The following is a 26,966-nucleotide window of genomic DNA, read 5'->3' on the forward strand; positions in this document are numbered from 1 at the left end:
GGATAGGCATATGGAGGATAGTGGGCTAGTGTAGGTTAAGTGAGCTTGGATCGGCGCAACATCGAGGGCCGAAGGGCCTGTACTGCGCTGTATTCTTCTATGTTCTAAGTTCAGTATCATATTTGTTTTCAAAGCTGAAATAGAAACCTCCTCATCTGAGTCATAATGGTACAAAAACTCCTGTGAGTTTTATATTAGTATGACACCAATCTTGGTGCAGTAGAGATTTATATTGTAACTTTTGTAGCTTTGAATTAATCATCTTGATCTTGCTTCCTGTGGTGGAAATGTGGTTTCATCAAATGAGCAACCTTTGTCATCCTGCTATTTTTGGGAAAGGCTGGATGGGTGAGAGAGAGAGAGAGAGAGAGAGAGATGAAGAAATCTTGATGGGTCTGGTGGAGAAAATATGAATGCTGTTGATGAGTACTCCCAGAAGGTTGATGGCAGAGAATCCCCAGAACAAAGATAAGTTCCCATAACAAATAATTTTGAAATCTGCTACAGCAGCTTGAATTTTTTTAAACGTAGTTAAAGCTTGAAATTGTTAAAGCTAAAGCTTGAAATTGTTGAACTTCCTGAGTCCAGGTAAGACTGAAAGATTGTGGCCAGTGTCTCAACAACTTCTACTCTCCCTTCAAAATCCTTGGATGCATTTTATCTGATGCTAGTGCCTGCTCAACTTTAAATATCAACAGTCTGTCCAAGACCAATTTTGTACTAATTTTGAACAATTCTAGTTAGATCTTCCTCTGCTATCACCAAAACCTAGGCAGCATCCTACTTTTGTAAGGACATATGCATAAGTGTTGACATCTCTGCCATGGCCCCTGTCAATGTGTAAATCCTCACTTCTCTTAATTGGCCCTAATCTTTCTTTTACTACTTTCTTGTACTATTTATATCCCTGTAGAAGTCTTCGGGATTCGTCTTTATGGTAACTGCTAGTTTTCTGTCATCATTCCTGTTTGCTTCTCTTATTTATTTTTAACCCTACCTTCTAAACCTCTTAGTATTCCTCTTACTTCAGTATTGATTTTTAGGTATTACACCTGTCATAAGCAAGCTTTTTAATTCTGATTTTGATTTGTATCTCATCTGTTATTCTGGGGAACTCTGGATTTGTTTGCCCCCTCTTTCCTTTTTGAGGGAATATACCTTGACTATATCTGAACCATCTGCACTTTGAAGGTGGCCCATTACTTCTTTCCTGCATCAGCTCTTGTTCCACTCAATCCTGCCCCAGCTTTGTTCTTCCTCCACTGCAGTCAGACAACTCTCCGTCAACTGATTTTTCTTATTCTGGATTGACCTTATGATGCAAAAATTACTTTTTTTTTAAATGTTCCCCACTGACACTTGATTCATTTTGGCCAGCCTATTCCAAGCATCAGGGCAAACAATCCAACCTTTGTTGGACTGGACATGTACTGCTACAGGAAACTGCCCTGATTACCATCTTAAAACACCAGTCCCCTGCTCCCATTTGTATCCTGTGCTCAAAAATAGCAAATCTAGCCCAGCTAATTATTGCCCTATCTGTCTACTCTTGATCATCAGTGAAATAATGGAAGAGATTGTTGACAGTATTAACAAGTGGCACTTATAAAAGAATAACTTGCTCACTAATTCTCAGTTTGAATTTTGCCAGCTCAAGAGCTGAAGAGCTGAACTGCAGGGGTGAGGGGAATGTGACCGTCTTTGGCAACAAAACAACATTTGATTGAGTATGGCATTAAGGAATCCTGGAAAAAAATGGAGTTAGTGGGAATCAAGAGGCAAACTCTCCACTGGTTAGAATCATACCCAAGTACAAAGGAAGATAATTGAAGGTTGTTGAAGATCAATCATCTCAGCCCAGGACATTGCAGGAGTTTTTCGTGGCTGTTTCCTTGTCCTGTACATTTTCAGCTGCTTCATCAATGACCTTCCTACCATTATAAAGTCAGAAGTGAGGATGTTTGCTGATGGTTGCACAACATTCAGCACCATTTGTGACCCCTGACATAGTGGAGCAGACACCTACCTCCTGGTTCCACAAAGTTTGACAATCATGTTCAAGGCACAAATCAGGAGTGTGATGCAATGCTGTCCACTTGTCTGGGTGGATGCAGCTTGAGCAATTCTCCAATAAACTTGACACCTTCCAGGACAAAGCAGCTTGCTTGATTGGGACCACATCCACAAATATCCAGGCCCTGCACCACGATGGTTACCCAGCACTGTGCACCGTCTACAAGATGCAATGCAGAAATTCACAATCAGCTGGTCAGAAAGCACCTTCCAAATCCATTACCACTTCCATCTGTAAAGACAAGGGCAGCAAATACATGGGAACACCACCACTTGCAAGTTCCCCTCCTAGCCATTCACTGTCCTGATTTCAAAGAATCACAGAATTGTTACAGCACAGAAGAAGGGCAGCACTGGTTCTATTCCCTGGAGCCAGCCTCCTGCATTTTTCCCTATATCACTGCACACTATTTTATCCAATAATCACTCTGTACTTGGAAATACATTGCTGTTCTTTCATTATCACTAGGAGAAAATCCCTCAATATTCTCCCTTAATTGCATTGTGGGTCTAGCTAAAGCACACAGGCTATAGCAGTTCAAGAAGGTAACTCTTTACCCACCTGAAGAGCGTCTAGGGACACGCAATAAATGCTAGCTCATCCAGCGAAGCCTACACCTTATGAATGACTTCTGTTAAAATAAAAAAGTCTGTGTCCAAATGCAGCAAGAGCTGTACAACATTCAGCCATGGACTGATGTGCGGTGTGGCCACAAGTTGGCAATGAAAATCTCCAATAAAACAGACCTAAACATCGCTGCTTGATGTTTAATGGTACTACTGTTGTATCTTCAAATAACAACATTGTGGTGGTTAACTGAAATAGTCCAGCCATGTAAATACTGTGGCCGCAAGAGCAAGTCAGACACTAGGAATTCTGTCATGATTAATTTGCCACCCATCAATCTGATGCCTGCTCACCATCTAGAAGGTGCAACTTAGGAATGCAAAGGAATTGCATCAATCACTTGAAACTCATCATCCAACTCAAAGTTATCCACTTGATTGGCACCCTGTCCACCACTGTAAATATTCATTTGCTCCCTTTACCAGAGGTAGTAGTGTGTCCCATCCCTAAGATGCTCTGCAGCAACTCGCCAAGGCTATTTAATGAGCATCTTCCAAACCCATGATCTCTCGTCACATAGAAGGACAAAGGCAACAGATGCCCATAACACCACCACCTGTACATTCCTGCCACCCTTGAAACTTGGAACTATATTCCATCCGTGTCACTGAATCAAAAACCTGGAGTTTCCTTTCAAACAGGATGGTATGTGTCCTACTACCTCAAGAACTGCAGAGGTTCAAGAAGGTAGCTCACCAATACTTTCTCTAGCCAGCAATGTTGACTTCCCATGAATAAATAAATGAAAACTCTGCTGATCCTGGATCTTGAATAACCAGGTTAGGCATTGTATTAACTCAATGATAGTTGTTTGATTCCCATGCCATATTTATAGCTCTTAAATGCCACCAATAATTAATATTAGGTTCAGGTTTTTCTGGGAATATTGTGACATACCTAAGGCATACCAATCAGTAGACTGCCACCTTAAGAATGAAAAGGCACCAGGAGAATGTGACCTGCTGTGTTGAGTGTTTTGTAATGTCCATTAAAGCACCATTCATGACGTACTGTGTCTGACACGTGGCGAATCATAGTTGGAAAACAATTCTGTGGAGGCAGAACTGGTTTGCAGAGCAGAGTATTAGCAAGAGATTGATTTTGTTTTTACTGCCTTTAAGGACCTGGAGAAAGCTATAGTTTAAAGAAGCAGAGTACTGACATTAATGTTTGGATGAGGTGACTTTTGTGTTTTAATGAAAAACTGAAAAATCCTAAATTTTCACTTTGACTTTTTTTTCTGACATTGAGTTGTTAGCTCTTATGAGAAAAAATTATTGAATCCTTGGTAAATACATAAATTGTATGGGAATTCCTTGCCTACCACTTGCTTCACTGGTTGATGAACTGATACCCTAATTGGTCAAGTATCTGTTTCCTTTGCCAAATGCTTTGATTTTTAAAAATATTTCTAGAAACAGAACCCCAGTCTGATCATCGTACTTTTGTTGTTTGAATAGTTTCTCAAACTTGATTATGAAGAATGCTTGGTCTTAAAAAAAAAGTCACAAACATATAATCAATTGTATTATCTTTAAGTTGAATTTATTACTAATATGCTTCTGAACCTTTGGGCTTTTTAAATCTAAGTGCACTGTTTATGTCAAATTATAATGTATTTCTCTTGCCTTGTTATTACTGATGATAACGGAACTTTGCTGCTCTATGGCAGTTGGAATGTACAAAATCTGTCCAAGAAACAGGTAATTTTGGAAGCAGTTAGGATAGATATCAGTAATCTATCTGAATATATCTGCAATAAGGAAATTGACCATTTCGGTAACACAAAGCTCACTTTTCTGTCTTCTGACTGCTGAAGTGTTCCAATGAGACTGAAAACAGGCTCATTTGTCATATAGGCACCTTACAGCATTCTAGATTCAACAGTTCAAGAGTTTTACAACATGAACTGTTGTGAATATTTCTCCGCCCTCTCTTCTCTCCAACATTCTCCCCACCCCCATTCACTCCACAATACAGTAGCCCCCACCCCCACCACCACCCAACCACCACCACAGTCTATCCTAGTATCAGGGTTTCTTTGCTTTGGTCTGCTTTTACTGCCTAATCGAACTCTTAACCTCTTCTCTACAGCCATTACTAGTCCTTTGCCATATGTGACTCCTGTGATTTCTAATCTCCCTTGTACTCTAACCCTCACTGATCTCTCCACTTGCTCCTTCCCACGTTTTTTATACAGTTCTTAATATATTAGCAGTTAACTTGTGTCTCACGTCCTGTTAGATCCTCAACAGCTACATTTAACAAGGACGACATCCACATCAGTTGATTTTCATTAATTACTTTTGTTAAGGCAACTGTTGGATTTTCAAGAATTAATTTTATATTTTGGATTCTGACTGCCATTGTATACAATTCTAAATGTAACATTGCTCAGTTTTTGAATATTGACTTATGTGATTTGTGGGCTGTTGATCCAAATCAAGATCAAATTGAAATTACTACTGTCCAATATTAGTTAGAGTTTTTGATCTTTCATTCTGCAGTTGAGATAGCAGAAACTGATGTGTGAATCACATTAAATTTAACATTTCTCACATGTATCCCTTTGCAACTTAATTGCATCTGATATAAGAAATACCATCCTGACTTATGATCATTTGGGTGTTAATATATGACTGCGATAAGAGCTCATTAAATGGAATTTGAGTGTGCTACTGTTTATTATTTTTAAAATATTACAACATTATTTCTGATGCAAAAGCAATTTGCACTAAAAAAGAACATTGACAAATGTTGATTTGGGATTTATTTACATTAGGATGAAGTGACAGAGGCTGCTGTGAAGCTAGAAGCATAATCTGAGGCACTTATAAAGACCAGATCAATTTATGTACATGTTGAAAAGAGAAAAAAAAGCCACTTATATAATTGCTACAGTGAAGAGGAATACCACATTTAACCCCCAAAAACGACTTTTGTCACTAGGGAGCAGAATTAGAAAAGTGGTGGTGGGAGCAGGGTGAACCAGAGGAGAAGCACTTTTCATTCAAATTTATTAGAAGAAAATTGCAGTCATGTTGATCTACACGTTTTATCTTTGTTGCTTAGTTTGTCCTTGCTGCTTACCCACATTATAGGTGAAATGGCTGGAGTGGAGATAAGCAGAAGAGAGGACATGTTATCCCCAGCGAAACAGGGAATCAATTACAACAGTTATTGCTGCATTGCATTTTTCACTAGATGGCACTCTGTATCTATAATGTCAGTTTATTGTCTGAAAGCCTGCAGTTAAATTCTACTGCCTGCTTTATCTAGAGCATCCCACAATCCTTGGCACGTTTACCACAGTTTGATTCATTTGGACATGTAACCTCCTACTTGTCATGAGTGAATTGTGAGTTAAAGGCCTATACATCTACCTGTCTGAGGAATGCTCATACAGTCCTTATGGTATTCATTTTTTTATTTATCTTTCTGGACAGCTGTTGTATTGAAGTTACAGCACACCTTTGTGGGCTTTCATCTCATTGGTTTATGACACTTTGGAAATGTGCAAAGTTTTTAATTAGACTTGCCAGACAGCCTCAGGCAGCACTAGCGCCACAAAGTCTTCTTACTCTCTCCGCCTTACAGCACAACAAGCCTCTCTACTCCTTTGAAGACAATGCAGACTATGTCTACGACGTCATGTGGTCACCAGTGCATCCTGCACTATTTGCCTGTGTGGATGGGATGGGACGATTAGACCTCTGGAACCTCAATAATGATACCGAGGTGAGGAAGAAGTTAACATTTTGTTATTTAATCACTTTTTCTAGAAATATTTGAAAATATTAGAGCAATGGTTAGAGAATAGTAGTAAAGGGTTTTTCTTCTACAACATTCTTTGCCAGTTAATCTTTAGCACAGAATCTCACTGGATTATAGAAAATAATCATGCGTGATTATTTAATCTTTTAACAATATTTTTAAAAATAGGATTTTTTTAAGTTTGAAGATTAAATTCCCATCACCAGTTTAAGTATATGCATTGCATTATAATCCCTGAGCGCTTTGAAATTCTAAAATTAGGTTTGTTAACTTTTAAAATGCAGTAAACTAAAATGCACATTTACACAACTGTGCCTGAATTAGTTCTTCTTGCAATGCTGGGTTTTTTTGGGTCACAAGAAAGCAAGTAGTTTATTCTTAAACACAATAGAATGTTCATTTTTATTAGTATAGAACATATACATTTTTACTTTTTGTAATACAACATCAACTATAAATAAAAATGTGGGCAAGTCATTTCAAGCTGAATGTCAACTGACTGGAGACAAAAAAAGTCTTTTGAAGTGGCCACAGCAGGAAGCGGTGCAGCCTTTTTAATTACGAACCACACAGCTGCAGGATATGAGTGGGAAAGGTTTTTTTGACATCAGCTATGTTTTAGGAGGAGGTTGAAGTACTGTCAGGTATATTTTGTGAAATGTGCCAATCTACCAAATGCCAAACGCTTAGTGTGGTCATCTCTTGTTCTAGTAAAATCTCCCCCAGTGATACTTGACTGATTAAATATTTAACCACTTCAGCTCTAGAGCAGTACTACACCAAACTTTTTTGTTTTCCGTTCTGTATATTTGAAATGCAGATGGCTGAAAATTACACTGGATGTCTTAAGTCATCTCGATCAGGCAGACAATTTTAATCAAATTTGCACACAAGATTTCGAATATTCTAAAGGCATTAATTTTTTAAATCTTGGCACTCGCCATGCCTACATCTAGTACAAAACAATCAAAAAAAAAACTTTGAAATAGATCTTTGAAACCTTTGAACATGTGAAAGATTTGCACTACTGTTTATCAAAATTAATTCATGGCTTTCCGTTCTAGCCATCATGTCGGACTTCGGGGTACAGGTGTTTTGTGAAACAATGTGGTTGACGTGTTAACAGTATCATACATGATTGCTATTGCATTATGCTGCCCATGAAAGGAGTATTTGGAGAAGGATCTTGATTTGATACCCTGATGTTCTAAGAGTGACAGTCCTAGCTGTATTATAGAACTACCTGAAAATTGATAATGAGCCTGTAACAAATGTCATTTTTAACCCTTAGCAATGCTTTACTTCTGGTTTGGCAATTCCTGCTGTTTACAGTTAATGAGCTGTGTCTTAAAACAATTGAGCCTTTGATGATTAATTTAATAATTAAGGATTGTCTTGTTGGATAAGTTTTTGTTAACTATGTAAATTTACACCCAGGAGTAGGTTAGTTGTTGATACATGGTATCCAACTAACTCATGACTATCCAATTTAAAAATGTTTGTGTTTCCATTTGCAATAAAGTTGAATAATTTCTCTAGTGGCTCTTGACCTTCATGGTCGCCTGAAGATATTACAATGGGCCTGAACTTGCTGAAGAAATAAGAGTGTGTTGAAGCTACACTTCATTAATAAAGTACAAGCTGGCCAGCAAGTTCAAGAAATGGAGAGATTCCATGAGTTGTAAATCTCCAGAATTTGCTGTTTGACTTGTGCCACTCTGTCATTTGTTTTATCACATCACATTGATGCACACTTGTTACTTTTAAGACCTTGCTGGATTTGAACATTAATTGCCTGTGAGTTGGTTTATTAATTAATAACCTTAAGTGTTAATTAATGACTGCCAATCAAATTACCTTGCGCAAAAAATGATTTTTAAAACTTTTGAAATTTCATTAACTTAGTGCTACAACTTTTGAAATGTGAAGTTTTCAAACCTTGCATTTTTTTCTTCCTCTTAATCCAATCTTTCACTGCTTCTTGATTTCTGTTCCTGTATCTAATTTGTCTAAAACTCACCCTCCTTTTCAGTCCTATCTCTTTAGTTCTGCTTAATCAATTTAACTTAAGCCCTGAGAAATAATGTTGTCATGCTACCCTCACCATCACTGTATCTACTTGCAGTTCCAGTATTTCAGAATGCTCATGTATATTAAAGTGAGTACAGAAGAAAGGTTAACTAACAGCCTATGGTGTGAACTTCCCTGCTTCAAGTTTATTTTGACTAGTTCCTATTATGACCATCATGCTGTGATCAAAAGTCATTGGCCGTTTCTAACTGCCTTTTAATAGGTGGTGGTGACTCACCTTTCTGAACCATGACAGCACCATCATGGTTCTTTCCTGTCAGGATGAAGGAATAGCGATATAGTTCCAAATCAGGATGAGGTGAGCTTGGTAGGGGGTAGGTGACCCACTGTGCCCAAGTCTTGGGAGGAGCACTATAGACTCAGTCTTACTGGGTCGCCGCCATCTTGGATCCCCCTCTAACTGCCTTTTAATAGGTGGTGGTGAGTCACCTTTCTGAACCATGACAGCACCATCATGGTTCTTTCCTGTCAGGATGAAGGGATAGCGATATAGTTCCAAATCAGGATGAGGTAAGGCTGTGAGGGGACCTTACTGATCACACTTGTCCAATGCACATGCTGTCCTCACCCTTCAACAGCATACAATATCACAGATCTTGGTGGTACTGACATTGCAGTGAATTCTTTTAGATGATGCACATTGCAGCCATGGTACACTGGTGATGGAGGCAATTTAATTGCAAATATGGTGCTAGCTGAGTTTTAAGGGCAGTCGCCAGTATTTCTGTGACAGTGGGTTGGGCTGGAGTGGTGGATAAATCCTGACAATATGCATGTAGTCATCTGGAATGGTTGTTTCCCTGGTTTTAGGGGGATACATGGCTGTCCAATCATGCACACTCATTGCTCTGTTGACCTTCTGAAAAAGTCATTCTCTGTCCCCTCACAACTCATTCACGCATCAAATATTGTACTCCATAAAGCTTGCCTCCTCCATTATGGAGGACAGCATAGGTCTGCAATCCAGAGATATGAATCCACTCATAGATTCCTCCATTGTTTCAGCCTGGGCTTCACTGATTCTGGAAACTCCACCATTTCAGATGCTGGTGCCTTTGCTATTTGGATGATGATGACCAAGGCTCAAATTCCTCTTGGAGCTAAACATTGCTGAGCATCTCTTCTGCCACTGCTTCTGCTATCACCACTTTGCATGTCTGTCAAGTGCTCACCAGATCATGCCACCAAATTATATTCCACGCCTGACTTGTCCAGCAGTGATCCACCTGATTTGCAAAGTTGCATCATCTATCAGGTTCATGTTGAATAAATGGCTATTCACTGCTATTCCATTGGTGTTTCCTGGCGTTCTGAACATGTTTCTCTGATAAGCATGGAACGGACACTTCTACTGCTTATGTGCTGTTCACTATAGGCCAGTGTAAATGTTACCATTCATATTAAATGCTGAGGCACCAGTTCACCACATCATTGCATCTTTAGACTATACTTGAGTGTGGGTCTTTGCACGCTAACAGTAAGCCTCAGTACTAGCATGGTGCTTGACATAGCTCCACACATGGTTTAGCCCTGATGAAGGGCTTTTGCCCGAAACGTCGATTTTGCCTGTCCTCAGATGCTGCCTGAATTGCTGTGCTCTTCCAGCACCACTGATCTAGAATCCACACATGGTTCAGTTATGTGGCTGTTGTTTTCACGAGACCTATTACTTTATGTTAAGCTTCCAGATGCCACAGTTAGTACCACTCGGTATTCGGATCATCAATGTATTAATGTGCTTGTGGTCTGGGTATGTTTCCTCAGCTATTCATCATTTTGGCCACCTCCATCTACGCCTCCTTAGTTCTATCAGTGGCCTCGACTTTCTGTCTTGTGGGAAAAGTACCTGCTTCCTTTCCTCTAAATGTACAAATATGTCAACGGATGGTCACTGAAGTATAAGACATCTCTTGCTATCATCTCAGCACAATTATCCACCAGGATCTTCTGTCTTCTGGGTTGTGGCTGCCTGAATGTTGCACCAGAGCCTGGTAAAATTCTTACTGTGTGTGTGTTGTCAGCAGTGGATTTGCCTGCCCTCATTAATTAATGATCATAGGCCATTAACTCGCTGCTTATTGGAAAATACAGTGAGAAGTGGGCAGTCCCACTTTCTACATGTTTTTGACATGCATTTGCTCCTGATGTCTAGACCCTGGCAGAATCAGGAAATCCTGCCTATTGCTTCTATTATATAACCTAGAATCCTGAATGCCGAGTAATCACTTTCAACCTCTCACAACTTTTGTTCTATACAAATAACAAAAGAACAAAGAAAATTTACAGCCCAGGAACAGGCCCTTCGGCCCTCCAAGCCTGAGCCGATCCAAATCCACTGACTAAACCTGCTGCCCAATTCCTAAGCATCTGTATCCCTCTGCTCCCCACTTACTCATGCATCTGTCCAATCGCATCGTAAATAAATCTACCAAGCCTGCCTCTACCACCTCTGCTGGCAACATGTTCCAGGCCTTCTTGACCACTCTATCCACCTGTGCAGCCACCTTCGGGGTACAATTGACCTGAACTCCCAGATCTCTCTGCTCATCAGCTTTTCCCAAGGCTCTTCCATTTATTGTGTAATTCACTCTAGAATTAGACTTCCCAAAATGCATTGCCTCACATTTGTCTGGATTGAACTGCATCTGCCACTTCTCCGCCCAACTCTCCAATCTATCTATATTCTCCTGTATTCTTTGACAGTCCCCTATGCTTTCTGCTACTCCACCAATCTTTGTGTCATCTGCAAACTTGTTGATCATATCGATTGTGCCCTCTTCCAGATTATTTATGTATATCATGAACAAAACTGGCCCAAGCACTGATCCCTGTGGAACACCACTGATCACATTTCTCCATATCGAGAAACTCCCTTCAACTACTACTCTGTCTCCTGTTGCTCAACCAGTTCTTTATCCACCTAGCTAGAACACCCTGCACACCATGTGACTTCACTTTCTCCATTTGTTTACTATGGGGAACCTTATAAAACGCCTTACTAAAGTCCATGTATATGACATCTTCAGCTCTTCCTTCATCTATCAACTTGGTCACTTCCTCAAAGAACTCTAAGTTGGTAGATCCGATCTCCCCCACAAAAAGCCATGTTGTCTATACCCTGCACACCATGTGACTTCACTTTCTCCATTTGTTTACTATGGGGAACCTTATAAAACGCCTTACTAAAGTCCATGTATATGACATCTTCAGCTCTTCCTTCATTTATCAACTTGGTCACTTCCTCAAAGAACTCTAAGTTGGTAGATGCGATCTCCCCCGCAAAAAGCCATGTTGTCTATCACTGATAAATCCATTCTTTTCCAAATATAAATAGATTTTATCCCTCCGTACGTTCTCTAGCAACTTTCCCACCACTGATGTCAGGCTCACTGGTCTGTATTTACTCGGAATATCCCTACTACCCTTCTTGTACAGGGGGAACAACATGAGCAACCCTCCAGTCCTCTGGCACCTCACATGTGTTTAAGGATGCAAGATATCTGTCAGGACCCCAGCTATTTCCTCTCTTGCCTCCCTCAGTAACTTGGGATAGATCCCATCCGGTCCTGGGGGTTTGTCCACCTTAACCTCTAGTCTACCCAACACATCTTGCCTACTTATATCAATGGATCCAGAGTAATCCAACTTCTATCTCTAATCTCAACATTCATCATGTCCGTCTCCTCAGTGAACAAACTAATCATTCAGAATGTCACCCATTTTCTCAGGTTCGTCATACATCCTTTCTTCATTATTCTTTAGTGGACCAATCCTTTCTCGAGTTACCCACTTGCTTCTTATATGAGAATAAAAGGCTTTGGGATTCTCCTTAATTCTGCTCGCTAAAGTTATTTCATGACCCCTTTTAGCCTGCTTGATTCCTCGTTTAAGACTGGTCTTATTCTCCCAATATTCCTCCAGGGCCCGTTCTGTTCTTAGCTGCCTGGTCCTTATGTATGCTTCCCTTTTCCTTTTGGCTAGTCGTACGATTTCTCCTGTCATCCACTGTTCTTGAATCTTTTCTTTCCTATCCTTTGCTTTCAACGGGACATGCCTATCCTGCACTATCTTTAACCTATCTTTGAAAGCCTCCCACATATCAAATGTGGACTTCCCTTCAAAAAGCTGTGTCCAATCCACATTTCCCAGCTCCTGCCTAATTTTGATATAATTAGCCCTGGTCCAGTTTAGTACTCTTCCCTTAGGACCATTCTCATCTTTGTCTACGAGTATTCTAAAACTTGCAGAATTGTGGCCACTGTTCCCAAAGAAATCCCCTATCGCAACTTCTACTACCTAGTCTGGCTCATTCCCCAACCCAGGTCCAGTATGGTCCCTTCCCTCGTCGGACTATTGACATACTGCTCTAGAAAACTCTTCTGTACGCTTCTTAGAAATTCTGCCCCATCCAGACCTCTGACACTAAGTGTATCCCAGTCAATGTTGGGAATATTAAAATCTCCCATCACCACCACCCTGTTGCCTCTACATCTTTAATCTGTTTACCTATTTGTTCTTCTACCTCACACTCACTGTTGGGAGGCCTGTAATACAGCCCCAACAATGTATTTGCACCCTTCTTATTTCTCAGCTCCACCTCTCATTATTTTAAAAACTTGTATAAGATCGCCTTTCGATCTCCTATGCTCCAGTGAAAAAAGTCCCAGCCTATCCAGCCTTTCTTTATAACCCAAACCTTCCATACCCGGCAACATCCTGGTAAATCTCTTCTGAATCCTCTCCTATTTGATAATATCCTTCCTATAATTGGGCAACCAGAAGTGGACATAGTATTCCAGAAGAGGCCTCACCAAGATCCTGTACAATTGCAACATAACTTCCCAAATCCTGTACTCAAAGAACTGAGCCATGAAGGCAAGCTTGTGAAATGCCTTTTTAACCACCTGTCTACATGTGACTCAAACTTCAAAGAATTATGTACCTGCAACCCTTGGTCCCTCTGTTCTACAACACTACTCAAGGCCCTGCCATTAATTGTAGAAGCCCTACCATTGTTTGTTGTACCAAAATGCAATATCTCACATTTATCCAGATTGAACACTATCTGCCATTTTTCAGCCCATTGACCCATTTGATCAACACCGCTTTGTAATCTTAGAAAACCTTCTTCAATGCCACCAGTCTTGGTGTCATTAGATTAGATTAGATTACCACAGCAGCCCCTTCGACCCAACCAGTCCACACCGACCCTCCAAAGAGTAACCCACCCAGATCCATTTCCCTCTAACTAATGCAATGGGCAATTTAGCGTGGCCAATTCACCTGACCTGCACATCTTTGGACTGTGGGAGGAAACCAGAGCACCCGGAGGAAACCCACGCAGACATGGCGAGCACATGCAAACTCCACACAGACAGTCGACCAAGGCTGGAATCGAACCTGGGTCCCTGGTGATGTGAGGCATCAGTGCTAACCACTGAGCCACTGTGTGCCGCAAACTTACTAACCATGCCTTCTATATTCTCATCCAAATCATTTATATAAATGACAAACAAGAGGGACCAGAACCGATCCCTGTGGAAAACCGCTAGTCACAGGCCTCTAATCCAAAAAGCAACCTTCCACCATTTCTGTGTCACCTGCTGTTAAGCCAATTATGCTCACCAATTGGTAAGCTCACCTGGAATCCCATGCGACCTAACTTTACCAATTAGTCTACCATGCATAACCTTGTCAAAGGTTTTGCTAAAATTCAAACAAACAACGTCTATTGCTCTACCAGCATCAATCCTTTGGGTAATTTCCTCAAAAAACTCAATCAAGTTTTTGAAACACTATTTTTCTCGCACATAACCATAGTGACTATCCTTAATCAAGTTTCACCTCTCTAAATATCCATAAATCCTATCTTTTATAGTCACCTCCAACAATTTGACCACAACCAAAGTCCGACGCACAGGTCTACGATTCCCCAGTTTCTCCTTTTAACCTTTCTTAAACAAAGTTATAACATTTGCCACCTTGCAGTCATTGGGCACTTCACCCATAGTTATAGGTAATGCAAATATTTCTGTAAGGGGTCTCGTAATTTCTTTTACTTCCCAAAACGTTCTGGGATACATTAGATCAAGTCCTGGAGGTTTTTATCCACCTCTATAATCTTTAAGACCTCCCAAACTTGATTTTCTGTAGTGTGAACTGTTTTTGAAACATCACAGTTTATTTCGCTGCATTCTCTAGACTCCATTTCTTTCTCCAAAGTAAAAACTGACGCAATATATTCATTTGGTGATCTCTCCTATCTATAGGGGTTCAACGCAAAGGTGACCTCCTTCATCTTTGAGGCCCTACCTTCTCTCTCTAATTACCCTTTTAATGCATTTATAGACTCTCTTTGAATTATCCTTAACCTTATCTGCCAATGCTATCTCATATCCCCTTTGCCTTCCTGATTTCTCTCTTAAGGATGCCTTTAAGGTTTAAGATATTCAGTTGAAACAAGTTGTACCTAAAATAAAATTCTCTTTTATTCTTAACTAGAATCTCTATCATTATTCATCCATTGTTCCTTACTCTTACCAGCCTAATCCTTCAATCTAATAGGAACAAAATGCCTCTGAACTCTCGTCATTAGACTCTTGAAAGCCTCCCACTTGTCAGCTGTCCTTTTACCTGCGAACAGTCTACTTCAATCAACTTTTGAATGTTTTTGTCTCATACTATTAAAATTTGCCTTGCTTCAGTTAAAAATGTTAACTTTTATAGAAGGCTTATCCTTTTCCCTAACCATTTTGAAACTAATAAAATTATGATCACTAGGCCCAAAGTGTTCCCCCACCCTCCCTGCCTTATTGCCCAAAAGGTTTAATTTGCTCATTCTCTAATAGGAGCATCCACATATTGGTAAAGAAAATTTTCTTGAACACATTTGACAAACTCTTCACCATCCAAACCTTTAACACTATGGTAGCTCCAGTCATTGTTTGGAAAATTAAAGTGCCCCATTTTTACAACGTTATTAAGCTTACATATGTCTGAGATCTCCCATCCTATTTGTTTCCCAATGTTCCTCTTCCTATAGTACAATCCAGTCAAAGTGATCTTTATTTATATGTATTTGGAGAGGCAAGGACTGAATAGAAATAGTCAACATGGTTTTGTGTGAGAGAAATTGTCTTGCAAACTTGATTAAGTTTTTTTTTTGTGAAGTTATAACCAAAAGGATTGATGAGGGCGGAGTGGTAGATACTGTTTAACTGGATTTCAGTAAAGCCTTTGATAAGGTATTGCATGGTAGACTAATTAGTAAAGTTAGATCAAATGGGATTCAGGGTGAGCTTGCCAATTGGATACAAAATTAGTTTGATGGCAGAAAACAGAGGGTAGTGGTGGATGGTTGTTTTTCGGACTGGAGGCCTTTATCAGAAGTGTTCCACAGGGATTGGTACAAGACCCATTTTTGTTTGTCATTTTATATAAATGATTTGTATGAGAATATAGGAGGCATAGTTAGCTTGCCGATGACACCAAAATTGGTGGTGTAGTAGACAGTGAAGATTATCTAAGGTTGACCCAATTTATCTAGATCTCTTGGTAACGGGCTGAGGAGTGGCAGATAGACCTTAATTTGGCTAAATACAAAGTATTGCATTTTGTTGCAACAAACAAGAACAGGTCTTATACAATTAATGGTAAGACCCTGGATAGAGTTGTAGTACAGAGAGACTTAGATTCAGGTACATAATTCTTTAAAATTTGCAACACAGGTAAGCAGGGTATTTAAGAAGGCATTTAGCATGCTTGTCTTCATTGTTCAGGTGTATAGGAGTTGGGACGTCATGTTGTGGTTGAAAAGAAAGTTGGCGAGGCCTCTTCTGTGCGGTTCTGGTCGCCCTGCTATGGGAATGATGTTATTAAACTTGAGGAAAAAAGCAAAATGACTACTAGCAATTGCTGCCTCAGGAATAGTGTGGAGGTTATAATCTTAAACCTAATCAATTAATGCAGGTTGAAATTTTAAACTATAACCTTAAGAAATTATGAAACTGCTGCAAATGCCTCATTTCTAAATCCTGACTGGCTGAACCTGAACATGGAGTGTGAAGCTGACTCTATCTTTTCCAAACTGGAACTTCAGTAATATCCCTCGCCTTAGTGAATGTGAACATTTAGAATTGTAATTTTTTTTCCAAAAATTGAATTTATTAAGTGAAGCCACGTATTCTACTGTTAGTCTGTGAGATCCTGACATCACCACTATCCTGTATTTCCCTTATGGTTCAGATCTTTTATTATTACTCTTCGGGGAAGCCACATTTATTTAAATGCCAGTTGGCATCAGACTCCAGCAATACCCTGACCCCATGAATGATATTGTTAAAAAAATTGTTTCAGCTGGCCGATCAATGACTACTATCTAAATTGTATTAAATGCAGTTTCACAAAGTAGTACAAAAGATTTTGGGAAGCAACGGTTTCATCAAAACAGCAAAAATCTTTCTGAAGTTAATTTTATAAGCAATTAATCCCATAAATTCCCAAGACCAGATGGAAATTTGGCTCTGAAACTGGTCCATATGTAGATGGGTGATGCACTGTTCGGGGTTTTCCAAAACTCCCTGCATTTTAGAATGGTTTCAGGGGATTAGAAGTTAGCAAATAATACACAGCCATTCAAGAAAGATGGAAGTTGGGAATTTAAGGCCAGTTAGTGTGGCATCATCATTAAGGAAGTGTTGGAATCGATTACTAAGTATGTGTTAACATTCCAGAAAATCTGTTAATATAACTATATAGTGCTAATGTGATCATACACAAACCAACAGAAGGGAAATCATGTTTAACAAGTTTGTTAATTTTTTGAGAATACTCTGGTAGTGGAAATAAAGAGGAATCCATTGATGTGGTATATTTAGATTTCCAAAAGGCTTTGCATAGGATTCCACATAAAAGATTAATATGCTGTATAAGAGTTTATGGAGTCAAGGGTGAAATGTTAGCATGGATAAGTGCTTTGTTAATGGTTAGGAAGCAGGATGTACAAACAAGCAGGGTATTCTCAAGTTGGGATGCTGTAAATAGTGATGTCACAATGGTCAGTGTTAGGATTATTTACAGTCTGATTTAAATGAAGAAAGTGAGAGTAATGTATCCAAATTTCCTGACAATACAAAGCCAGATGGGAATGTAAGCTGTGAGAAGGTTGTAAGAAATGAGTTAAATGAGTCTGCAGCAAGGTGAGTATAATTTGAGGAAGCATAAGTTATTCACTTTACTAAAAATAAAGACCAAATATTTTTCTCAGGCATGAAGCTTCTAAATTTTGATATTCAGACAAATTTGTATGCATTTCCTACAAGGAACATCACTTAGGACTTTTTGATGAGAAATTTTGCCACTCAGAGTTGTGCATCTTGTGAATTCTCTACTCAAGATTTGATGGATGCATTATGAAGGCTGAGGTTTTTTGCTGTTTTGGGAATTGTGGGAATACAGGAAGCAGGTAGGAAAGGGAGGTTGAAATCCAAAATCAGGCATAATCATATATCACGATAGAGCAGGTTTATGGGGCTGTTTTATTAAGCAAAATAATAGCATGCTTTAACTTGTATTAGCTACAGTGGTCTTCCTTTTGACTGAATTATTGGAGAATCGATGACTTACGCGGCTAGTTCTGTTTTTAGTTTGTATGTATAAGTCACCTAAACTCTGTTATAAATTTACTTGTTAATATTGCTTCATTTCAGGTGCCAACAGCTAGTGCAGCTGTTGAGGGGACATCTGCACTTAATCGGGTCAGATGGGCATCAACTGGCAGGGAGGTGGCAGTAGGAGATTCAGAAGGACACGTATGGGTTTATGATGTTAGTGAGGTAATTATAAAACTTCTTATTCTAATATTAGTTTTGTAATCCTGTTTAATTGCTGTGATTTGATTATTTGTACAAGCATATTTTTAGTTGAAATTTTGCATCCTTTTAAAATCTTGGGAACATATCATTCTGTGTTCAAACTTAAAGATATAAAAGCTGGGATATGATTTTTTTCTTTCATAATTTAGAATTACGCTCATTTCAGCAAAGAACGATTTTTTTTGCTGCTAATGATTCTTAGTGTAGATGTTTGTCATTCGTCCATTACATGGAGCATCTTCACCATCATTATCTACTGAGATCCATCCAATCAGCAAACCACAAAAAATAAACAATAATATTATCGCTGTTAAAAAAGATTGATGACATGGCTTGATTTCAAATTAATAATTTGCATTTGAATTATTCTTACGAACTGCTTGTGTCTTGAATAGAAATAAATCATGAATAAGAAATCTTCAAAATGTATTGCTCTTCCATGTTAATTTATGTTTTAAAAGTAAAAATGTTCTGATAAGCGCGTTTATTTTACATAGCATTTAAAATACATTATTTCATTTGAATAGTGTTGTGAAGGTCATTATTAATCTTTTTAAAGGAGAATCTTCACTAAATATGTGTTTCAGCAACAAGTAAAAGGAAACCACATTGGTGATTGAGATTTTAGTGAACATTTTCCTTATCACATTTCTAAAATTGGGCACTTCCACTGACCAACTCTTTGAGTAACTGACATGGATCTGTACCACTACTACACTCACCCATGAATTCAGAATTACAATTTCCCCCACAAGTTTAGAAAGATGTAAAAGTCAAATATTGAAATTCTGTAAAAGTGATTTGTTGTAACAAACTCGCAATAACAGGTAGAATTTGAATTATTAATTATTCTCAATTCTAAATGCAAATGAAACAATTTTATTTGCATCAATTAATTCAATGTAAAACTTAATATAATTATGAAAACATAGGAACATCACTTTCATAATTCTGCAGTTAATAATGCAAACACTTTCAATTTGCTAATCAAGTTTTTCAAAAAAAAGTTACATGTTCAGTTTTGAATCAGTCATTTGTATATGTTGTTAAATCTCTCTCATTTTGAGACCTGCTAATTTTAGCATAGTAATATGTTTGATAAATTGTAATGCCATGTTAAATTGAACCTCAGTAACTACCATAGCTTTGTATTCCTGCAGTCAATGAAGAAAGATTATTCAGAGATTACCCTACTGTGCATGGAATACCCCAGATTACTTTTATTTATCATGTTTTCAAATCTTAACACCTCCTATATTTTAGTTGCATCTTTTTAAAGATACCTTCTTGTACTAATTTTAGATTTTACAATTATTCAGTAACATAGGTCATAGGAGCAGGAATGTACCATTTAGTGCTTCAAACCTGCTTCACTACGTTACAAGATCATGGATGATCTAGTTGTGGTCTCATCTCCACTTTCTTACCTGTTCCCCACAATCCTTGAGTCCTTTTTCTATCAAACATCTATTGAAACTAGCTTTGGAATAAATTTGAAGAGCCAGCCTTCCACTATCTTCCAAGATTTTCACACTAAATTCTAAAAGAACATTTCTCCTGATCTCCACCTGAGATTAAGAATATATTATTCCACTTTTATGTATCATTATTTTAGTCTCCTCCACACGTAGAAAAAGCCTCTGGGTATCCACTCTAGGCAGTTCTTTAAAGATTTTATATTTCAACAAGATCGCCTCTGATTCTTCCTAACTGCAATGGGTGTGGATGTGGGTCTATTTTGTTCAACCGTTCTTCAAAAGATAACTAAGTCATCCCAGGAATGAGTTGAGTGAATTATCTCTGAACTGTTTTTAAAGCATCTTTTTTTTTCAAATAAGGAAATCAAAACTTGAACAATAGTCCAGATGTGGCCTTATCAATACCTTTTACAACTATAGTATAACTTTACTTTTATATTTCATTCTTCTTGCAATAAATGATCACATTCGATTTGCCTTGCTGTATTTGCATACTTTGTGATTAACACATCAGCACTCCTGGATCCCTCTGTACCACTTAGCTCTATAATTTTAGAGCTAATTTTTCCTGTCCCCTCAAAATGGATAAATTCACCTTAGTCCACATTACAATCCATCTGCCAATTTTGTTTTAACTGTTTGCAGATTCTATACCTTCACTTGACAGTTTATTTTCCTATCTTGGGAGTCATTGGCAAATTTAGTTTCCATACCTTCAATCCCCTCATTCAAAATGTTGATTACTTGAGGACCTATCATGGATGCCTGTGGTACTCCATTATCCCCACTGTTTCTTCTGAGCCCGTTAATCTTTTATGCATGCTAATATGTTACCCCTAACCATCTGATGTTATCAAATGCCTTTTGGAACTCAGTAGAATTCCTAAGTCCATGCATATAAGTCTTAAGTTTCTTTTGCACAAGTGTTGCATTTATTTTAATATGATGAATGTACTGGATAAACATCTCATTAAAGGATAACTTTGTTTTATTAATCCCCTGAAAATGAAAAACTGGGAAATTTGTAAATATGTTCATCAATTGTGTTGTTCCCAGTGGGTGTTCTGATTTTTGCCTAAGTTATTATTCTGTTATCTATTGTAATCATGATGAAATTCAGAAAGATACAGAAAATAGCAATCTTTTCCATTCAGTTTAATATAAATGAAACCATTGCAAATCAGGAATGCATTTACTATTCCAATAACCATTTCTATAAATTTGAAATGTTGAAATGGGATGCATTTGCTTGATTTGGGCATCTGTTTTCATGATATAATTTGTCATGCATCAAGTTCAGTTTCTCAATGCATTTTTCCCCCTTGAATTCAAATATTTTCTTTCTAAGATCTGACATCACTTTCAAAGCCTAGTTCAAGACAATCTTCTCACAATGCAGGGATTTCATAGGGAGCATACTAACATGAAAGAATAATTAACCTGAATTTGCAACAGTATAAAGATCACACTTCAATAGCCAGATTTAAATTAGAACCCCTTACAATAAAAAAAGCAATTATGAAAACATTATCTGTTTTGCACCTTTTCATTACTAGTGATTTTTCTTGATTCCTTTTGATCAAGCTACACACAAACATTAAAACTGAGAATGATCAGATCAGCCAAGAAGGTTTGAGATAGGCTGGGACATTTTTCACTGGAGCACAGGAGGTTGAGAGGTGACCTTATAGGAATTTACAAAATCATGAGGGGTATAGATAGGATTAATGGTCGGTGTCTTTTCTCTAGGATGGGGGATTTCAAGGCTAGAGGGCAGTTTTTTAAGGTAAGAGGAGAGATAATTATGAAAGACATGCAGGGCAAATGTTTTACAGAGCGGTTCACACGTGGAATGAACGTCCTGAGGAAATGCTATATGTGGGCACAATTACAACATTTTAAAAGACATTTGGATAAGTACATGAACAGGAAAGATTTGGAGGGATATTGGCCAGGTGCAGGCAGGTGGGATGAGTTTAGTTTGGGATTATGTTCGGCATGGACTGTTTGGATCAAAGGGCCTGCTTCCTTGATCTTTGACTCCATAATTTATTGAATGGTGAAGCAAACTTGATGGGCTGAATGGCCTCCTTCTGCTCTTATATTTTATGGTCTTGGGATTATATTTCTAATAAATTTACTTCTAATCATTTAATTTTTGTTTAGTTTTTTTGAGCACATTTGGCAATCTAACATACATTTCACTGTCAGTCAGCCGATTAGCTGGTATGTAGGAAGCATTAATTGGTGATTTTGTTAATTACTTTACAAATATGTATGATAGCTTAAGACAAATAGTAACAAAGGGGAATTTATCTCTACATTTGATGGTCCTGCTTTATCAATTGCTTCTAATACAATTTAGACACTTAATAAACTGAATACCTAAGGCTAACTGTCTTGTGATGCATTCTCTAACGCTTACTAAATTAAATTGGTTCTCCCAATGCAGAAAAGTATTCAGTGTCTGTTCATGTTCTGGAATTTGAAATTGGATTTGAGAATGAATTATGGAGGAGAGTTTTTTTTTAAATAACAGCGTACTTAGGTGCCAAGAACCCATTAAATCAGTCATCAAAGTACTGGAATTTGGATGTTTGTCAATAAAGTCCTTTCACTTACACCATGATTAAGCGTGTTTCTACTAAAATATCTTTTTGGTTAGTGGCACATTTCCCAGTAAATCAGTAAGTAACCTGTTTTATTCTTTGCAAAAAAAAAATTCAGAATGTTTATCCCTTGTTAGTGATTTTTGAGGGAAGTCTAGACAACTAATCTTTGCACTGAATCTCTTGGAACGTTTCCGTCAAAATGTTTTTTTAAAAAATCAATTGAAATTCATAGAATAGTTTTAGAGTCTGGTGATAAACTACAAGTTACTTCTGAAATATTCCTCAACTTCTTCCTTTTTTGTATAGATATTCGAAAAATTTGCTATTAATTAAGATGATCACTTATTTGCAAGTGGCTTTTCTTCATCCATGTTATATGGGTGTCTCTGGTAAGGCCAGCTTTCTGTGTCCGAGGAAAGTGATGTTGAGCTGTTTTTGTGAATTGCTGCAATCGTGTTGTCAGTACACCTGGAGTACTATCACAGAATGAGTTCCAGGTTTTTGACCCAGTGACTGAAGGCGTACTGATATAGTTCTAAGTCAGAATGATGTGTAGCTTATAAGGGTATCTTGCAGGTTTGTGGTGTCCCATGCATCTACCATCCTTGTCCTTCTGGGTGGTAAACTTGTGGTTTTGGAAAGGAGTGTTAAAGGAGTCATAATGAATTTCTGCAGTGCATCATGTATATAAAGTACATGTTGCTACCACTGTGCATCAGCAGTAGAAGGACTCAATGTTTAAGGTGGTGGAAGGGGTGTCATTCAAATAGGCTGCTTTGAGCTTAATTGCACACTTGTAATATGCATCTAGTTTGTTGATTCATGTGGTAATTAAATTTTGCCAGGGAGTAGTATATATGTTTTGAAATTAAAAGGTGCAGGAGAAGCTCTGCAGATCTAGTAGCATCTGTGGAGAAACAGAGTTAATGTTCAAGTCCAGTAAGACTCCTCTTCAGAACTGAGTCCTGCTTGAAGTAGCTGGTGAGAATGATGAGATGAAGTTTTTTTTAAAATCATTCACAGAATGTGGGCATCGCTGGTTAGGCCAGTATTTATTGATGAGATGGAAGTAGCTGATGGTGATTTTACTTTTTAAGCTGTATTTAAGATTAAGACTTTTGGAATACTACGTTCAGTTCTGATCTCCCTGCTATAGGAAAGATGTTGTGAAACTTGAAAGGGTTCAGAAAAGATTTAAAAGAATGTCACTGGGGTTGGAGGATCTAGAGTGATCTTATAGAAGTCTCTAAAATCATGGGGGGGGGGTCATGGATAGGATGAATAGCCAAGGTACTTTCCCCAGGAAGGAGAAATCTAAGACTAGAGAGTATAGGTTTATGGTGAGAGGGATAAGTTTTAAAAGGGATCTAAGGGACAACTTTTTCAGGTAGCAGATGAGGTATGTGGAATAAGCTGCCAAAGATGATGGAAGAAACCGGTCACAATTGCAAAATGTAAAAGGCATCTGGATGGATATATGAATAGGAAGGGCTTAAAGGGATATGGGCCAAATATTGGCCAATGGGACTAGATTAATTTAGGATATCTAGTCGGTGCAGATGAGTTGGATCAAAGCGTCTGTTTCTATGCTGTACAACTCCGACTCTAACTTGATCACTGGATGGAGTAATCCTCACACATGCACATGATTAAAGCATAGTCGGACAATGCCACAACAAAGGAGCAGTATAACAGCTGCCTGTAATAAAAATGACACCATCCCTAAATTCACAGGGCAAAAGCTCCAGTGTCTCCCCCCAGCGTTAAATATTATTACCATAGATGTGTTAACCCTAGGTATTGGAAGATTGAAACTCGCCAGCCACCCCATATCTGATTAGTATTATATGATTTGAATGCAAACGCAATTGTTTCAGAAAATTAGTTTGGAATCTGATTACAAGGATTAGTTAGTAACTCAACTATCGCATCTTTGCACTTCCAGGATTGTAGAAGTATGAATGGTTTGGTTGGGTGTGGCTGGGAGTTTATTTCAGAACTAAGGCCTAAATATTTACAAATTACTTCAGGGAATGGAAAGCATGGAACATGTGCTGAAAGTTCTCAACGATATTGTGAGTGTTGCTATGGCTTCAGATCACTGGGCCAATGATGCTCAAGAGTTAATTGTCAAGTTTCCTGTTTGACAGGAGCACATTCTCTATTCTACATGATGTTATTTGTGCATGCATAGGGGCATTACTGAGATTATTGGCATGAGAGACTGATATTGTCTATGCCCCCTCACAGATGCATAAGTAGCACCCAGTGGCAACTTTTAAATGTTGTTGTTATACATGGGTAAAACACATTAACAATATTTCTTCCTCTGCAACCATGTTTTATTTCAGAGCGGCATAGCAGGTAACACATAGATGGTATAGACCCAGAGTAGATCTCGCAGCCTTCCTTTTGGTAGAATAGATTTTTAGTTTTGCTTTCCAGTGATAGGAAATAACGCTAGTTGATTGCACCAGTGTTTTGTTTTCATTTTCCACAATAACCGATGTTATATATTTTCATTGTCTTTTGATTCTCAGGTGTTTTAAATAATCACACTTCTTATGTTTGTAAAGCTTTAAAGATTTCTGTTTAATTATCCCTTGACACATTGCCTGACTGCAAGCTGCTTAGACTGGTGTCACATGATATAATAGCTGACTCTCAAATGCAACCATGAGTATTGCCTTCTGAAATCATTTTTGTATTGGTTGCTAACTAATTACTTCCTAGACCTTTACAGATAACATAACCAATTTAACAATCATCCTCGTGGTACATCTCTGAAATAGATTGACAATTTGTGCGAAATTGTAAGTAGGTTTTGTACTATAATTCCACAACTATTGAAAATGAGTTGGGACTGCCAAAATTACAACCATTACAGTAAGCTGAATCCTTTTCATTGGATTTGTGTTCAGCCAAAATATCACTTCTTGTATTGAAAGGAAATCGTGCAACCTAATTCTTAGCTGTATCAGAATGTTATTTTTTTAAAAATAGTATAAAGTCTGTCAAATAAACTAAGCACACAGAACTACAGATGCTGGAAATCTGAAACAAAAACAGTATATGCTGGAGAAACACAACAGATTGACAAAGGGTCACTGGATTTGAAACGTTAATTATTTTCTCTTTTCAGGTGCTGCCAGATCTGCTGTGTTTCTATAGCACTCTGTCTTCTTTCAAAGCTCGTGACAGGACTGCCAATATGTTGCACAGTTAATGACTCTTAATAATAGTTAAAAGACACTTAATGCAGGCTAATGATTTACAACCTTTTTATATCTTGTTAGATTGTGGAACATTTATATTTGATCCATTAAACCTATTCAAGGTGTGCATAGTAAATCCAAACATATACAGCATGTGAATCTTGACCAATGAGGAAGATAAACAGCAAAAAATATTAGCAGAGTCACCATATGAATTGAACAGGAGATATGTATACCTTTGAAGCTTTAGAGCTGAATGTTAGAAACATTTTCCTCAAGGTGATGTACTTTCACTTGTTTTCACACAGCAATTGGCAATTCCTCATGGTGATGAGTGGGCACGTTTTGCTAGGACCCTGGTGGAGATCCGAGCTAACCGGGCAGATGCTGAAGAGGAAAGTGTTGCTGAATTGACTGTACAGCTGTAAGATGTTATCTGAACTTGCTTTGCCAGTGCAATTATGCTATATGAAGATATGCCAGTTGGAAGTGCCATTTATGACGAAAAGCTGCTATTATAGTTTTACTGTTTCACACTTCTAGTATGTTTAACAATATGTAAAATGTTTAAAAACAATATAGCATTATGAAAATTATCGTTCAATTCTGTAATGTTGTTTAAAATGTAATTGCAGAACAGCTATTCATTACTAGTTAGTAGTTGTATTGACAAGTTGGAAGTCCATAGTTATACCTGTATTTGTATGCATGTATATCATAGTCTATTAAATCCATGATGTTAAATATGATAGTATGCGGATGTGGTGAGCTGCACTACAAAACTGAGCCAACAATTTCAAATGTGGCGTTTTCACACTGGTAATGCACCATTATGAATGGTTGTACTTTGAGCATTGCTGCTCTGTATTTATTAATCTACTGCATGGAATAAATTATCCTAGAACATACCAAATGTCTCCTTTATTATTTTAATTTTGCATATTTTTGTTTTCTTCATTTAAAGACGTTAATATTCTCCCCCAAAAAAATCATTATCTGCGATACTGTGGTAGCAATTCCCATTTAAGAAAGTTTAAAGGTCCAATATCCCAAACACTGAAAACAGTTCCGAGGCCACTTTTGGTCACCTTTCTATCGGAAGGATGTTGTGAAACTTGAAAGGATTCAGAAAAGTATTTACAAGGATTTTGCCAGGATTGGAGGATTTGAGCTATAGGGAGAAGCTGAATAGGCTCGGGCTGGAGCGTCAGAGGCTGAGGGGT

The 26,966-nt window shown here is 38.1% G+C and overlaps 1 protein-coding gene across 8 annotated transcripts in view; it reads left to right on the forward strand.

The window, feature by feature from the left end:
* Window positions 1-26,651, forward strand: part of LOC122549819 (cytoplasmic dynein 1 intermediate chain 1) — a 271,821-nt gene extending 245,170 nt beyond the window's left edge. For all 8 annotated transcript variants that reach the window (XM_043689901.1, XM_043689899.1, XM_043689900.1 and 5 more), the window contains exons 15-17: window positions 6,299-6,439; window positions 18,274-18,399; window positions 26,052-26,651. In XM_043689901.1, coding sequence (XP_043545836.1) covers window positions 6,299-6,439; window positions 18,274-18,399; window positions 26,052-26,171 — 387 coding nt within the window. In that variant the 3' untranslated portion in view covers window positions 26,172-26,651. The remainder of the gene's footprint in view (window positions 1-6,298; window positions 6,440-18,273; window positions 18,400-26,051) is intronic.
* The last annotated feature ends 315 nt before the right edge of the window (window positions 26,652-26,966 follow it).

The sequence above is a fragment of the Chiloscyllium plagiosum genome, chromosome 5 (genome assembly GCF_004010195.1).
Source record: "Chiloscyllium plagiosum isolate BGI_BamShark_2017 chromosome 5, ASM401019v2, whole genome shotgun sequence".
NCBI classification, from domain to species: Eukaryota; Metazoa; Chordata; class Chondrichthyes; order Orectolobiformes; family Hemiscylliidae; genus Chiloscyllium; species Chiloscyllium plagiosum.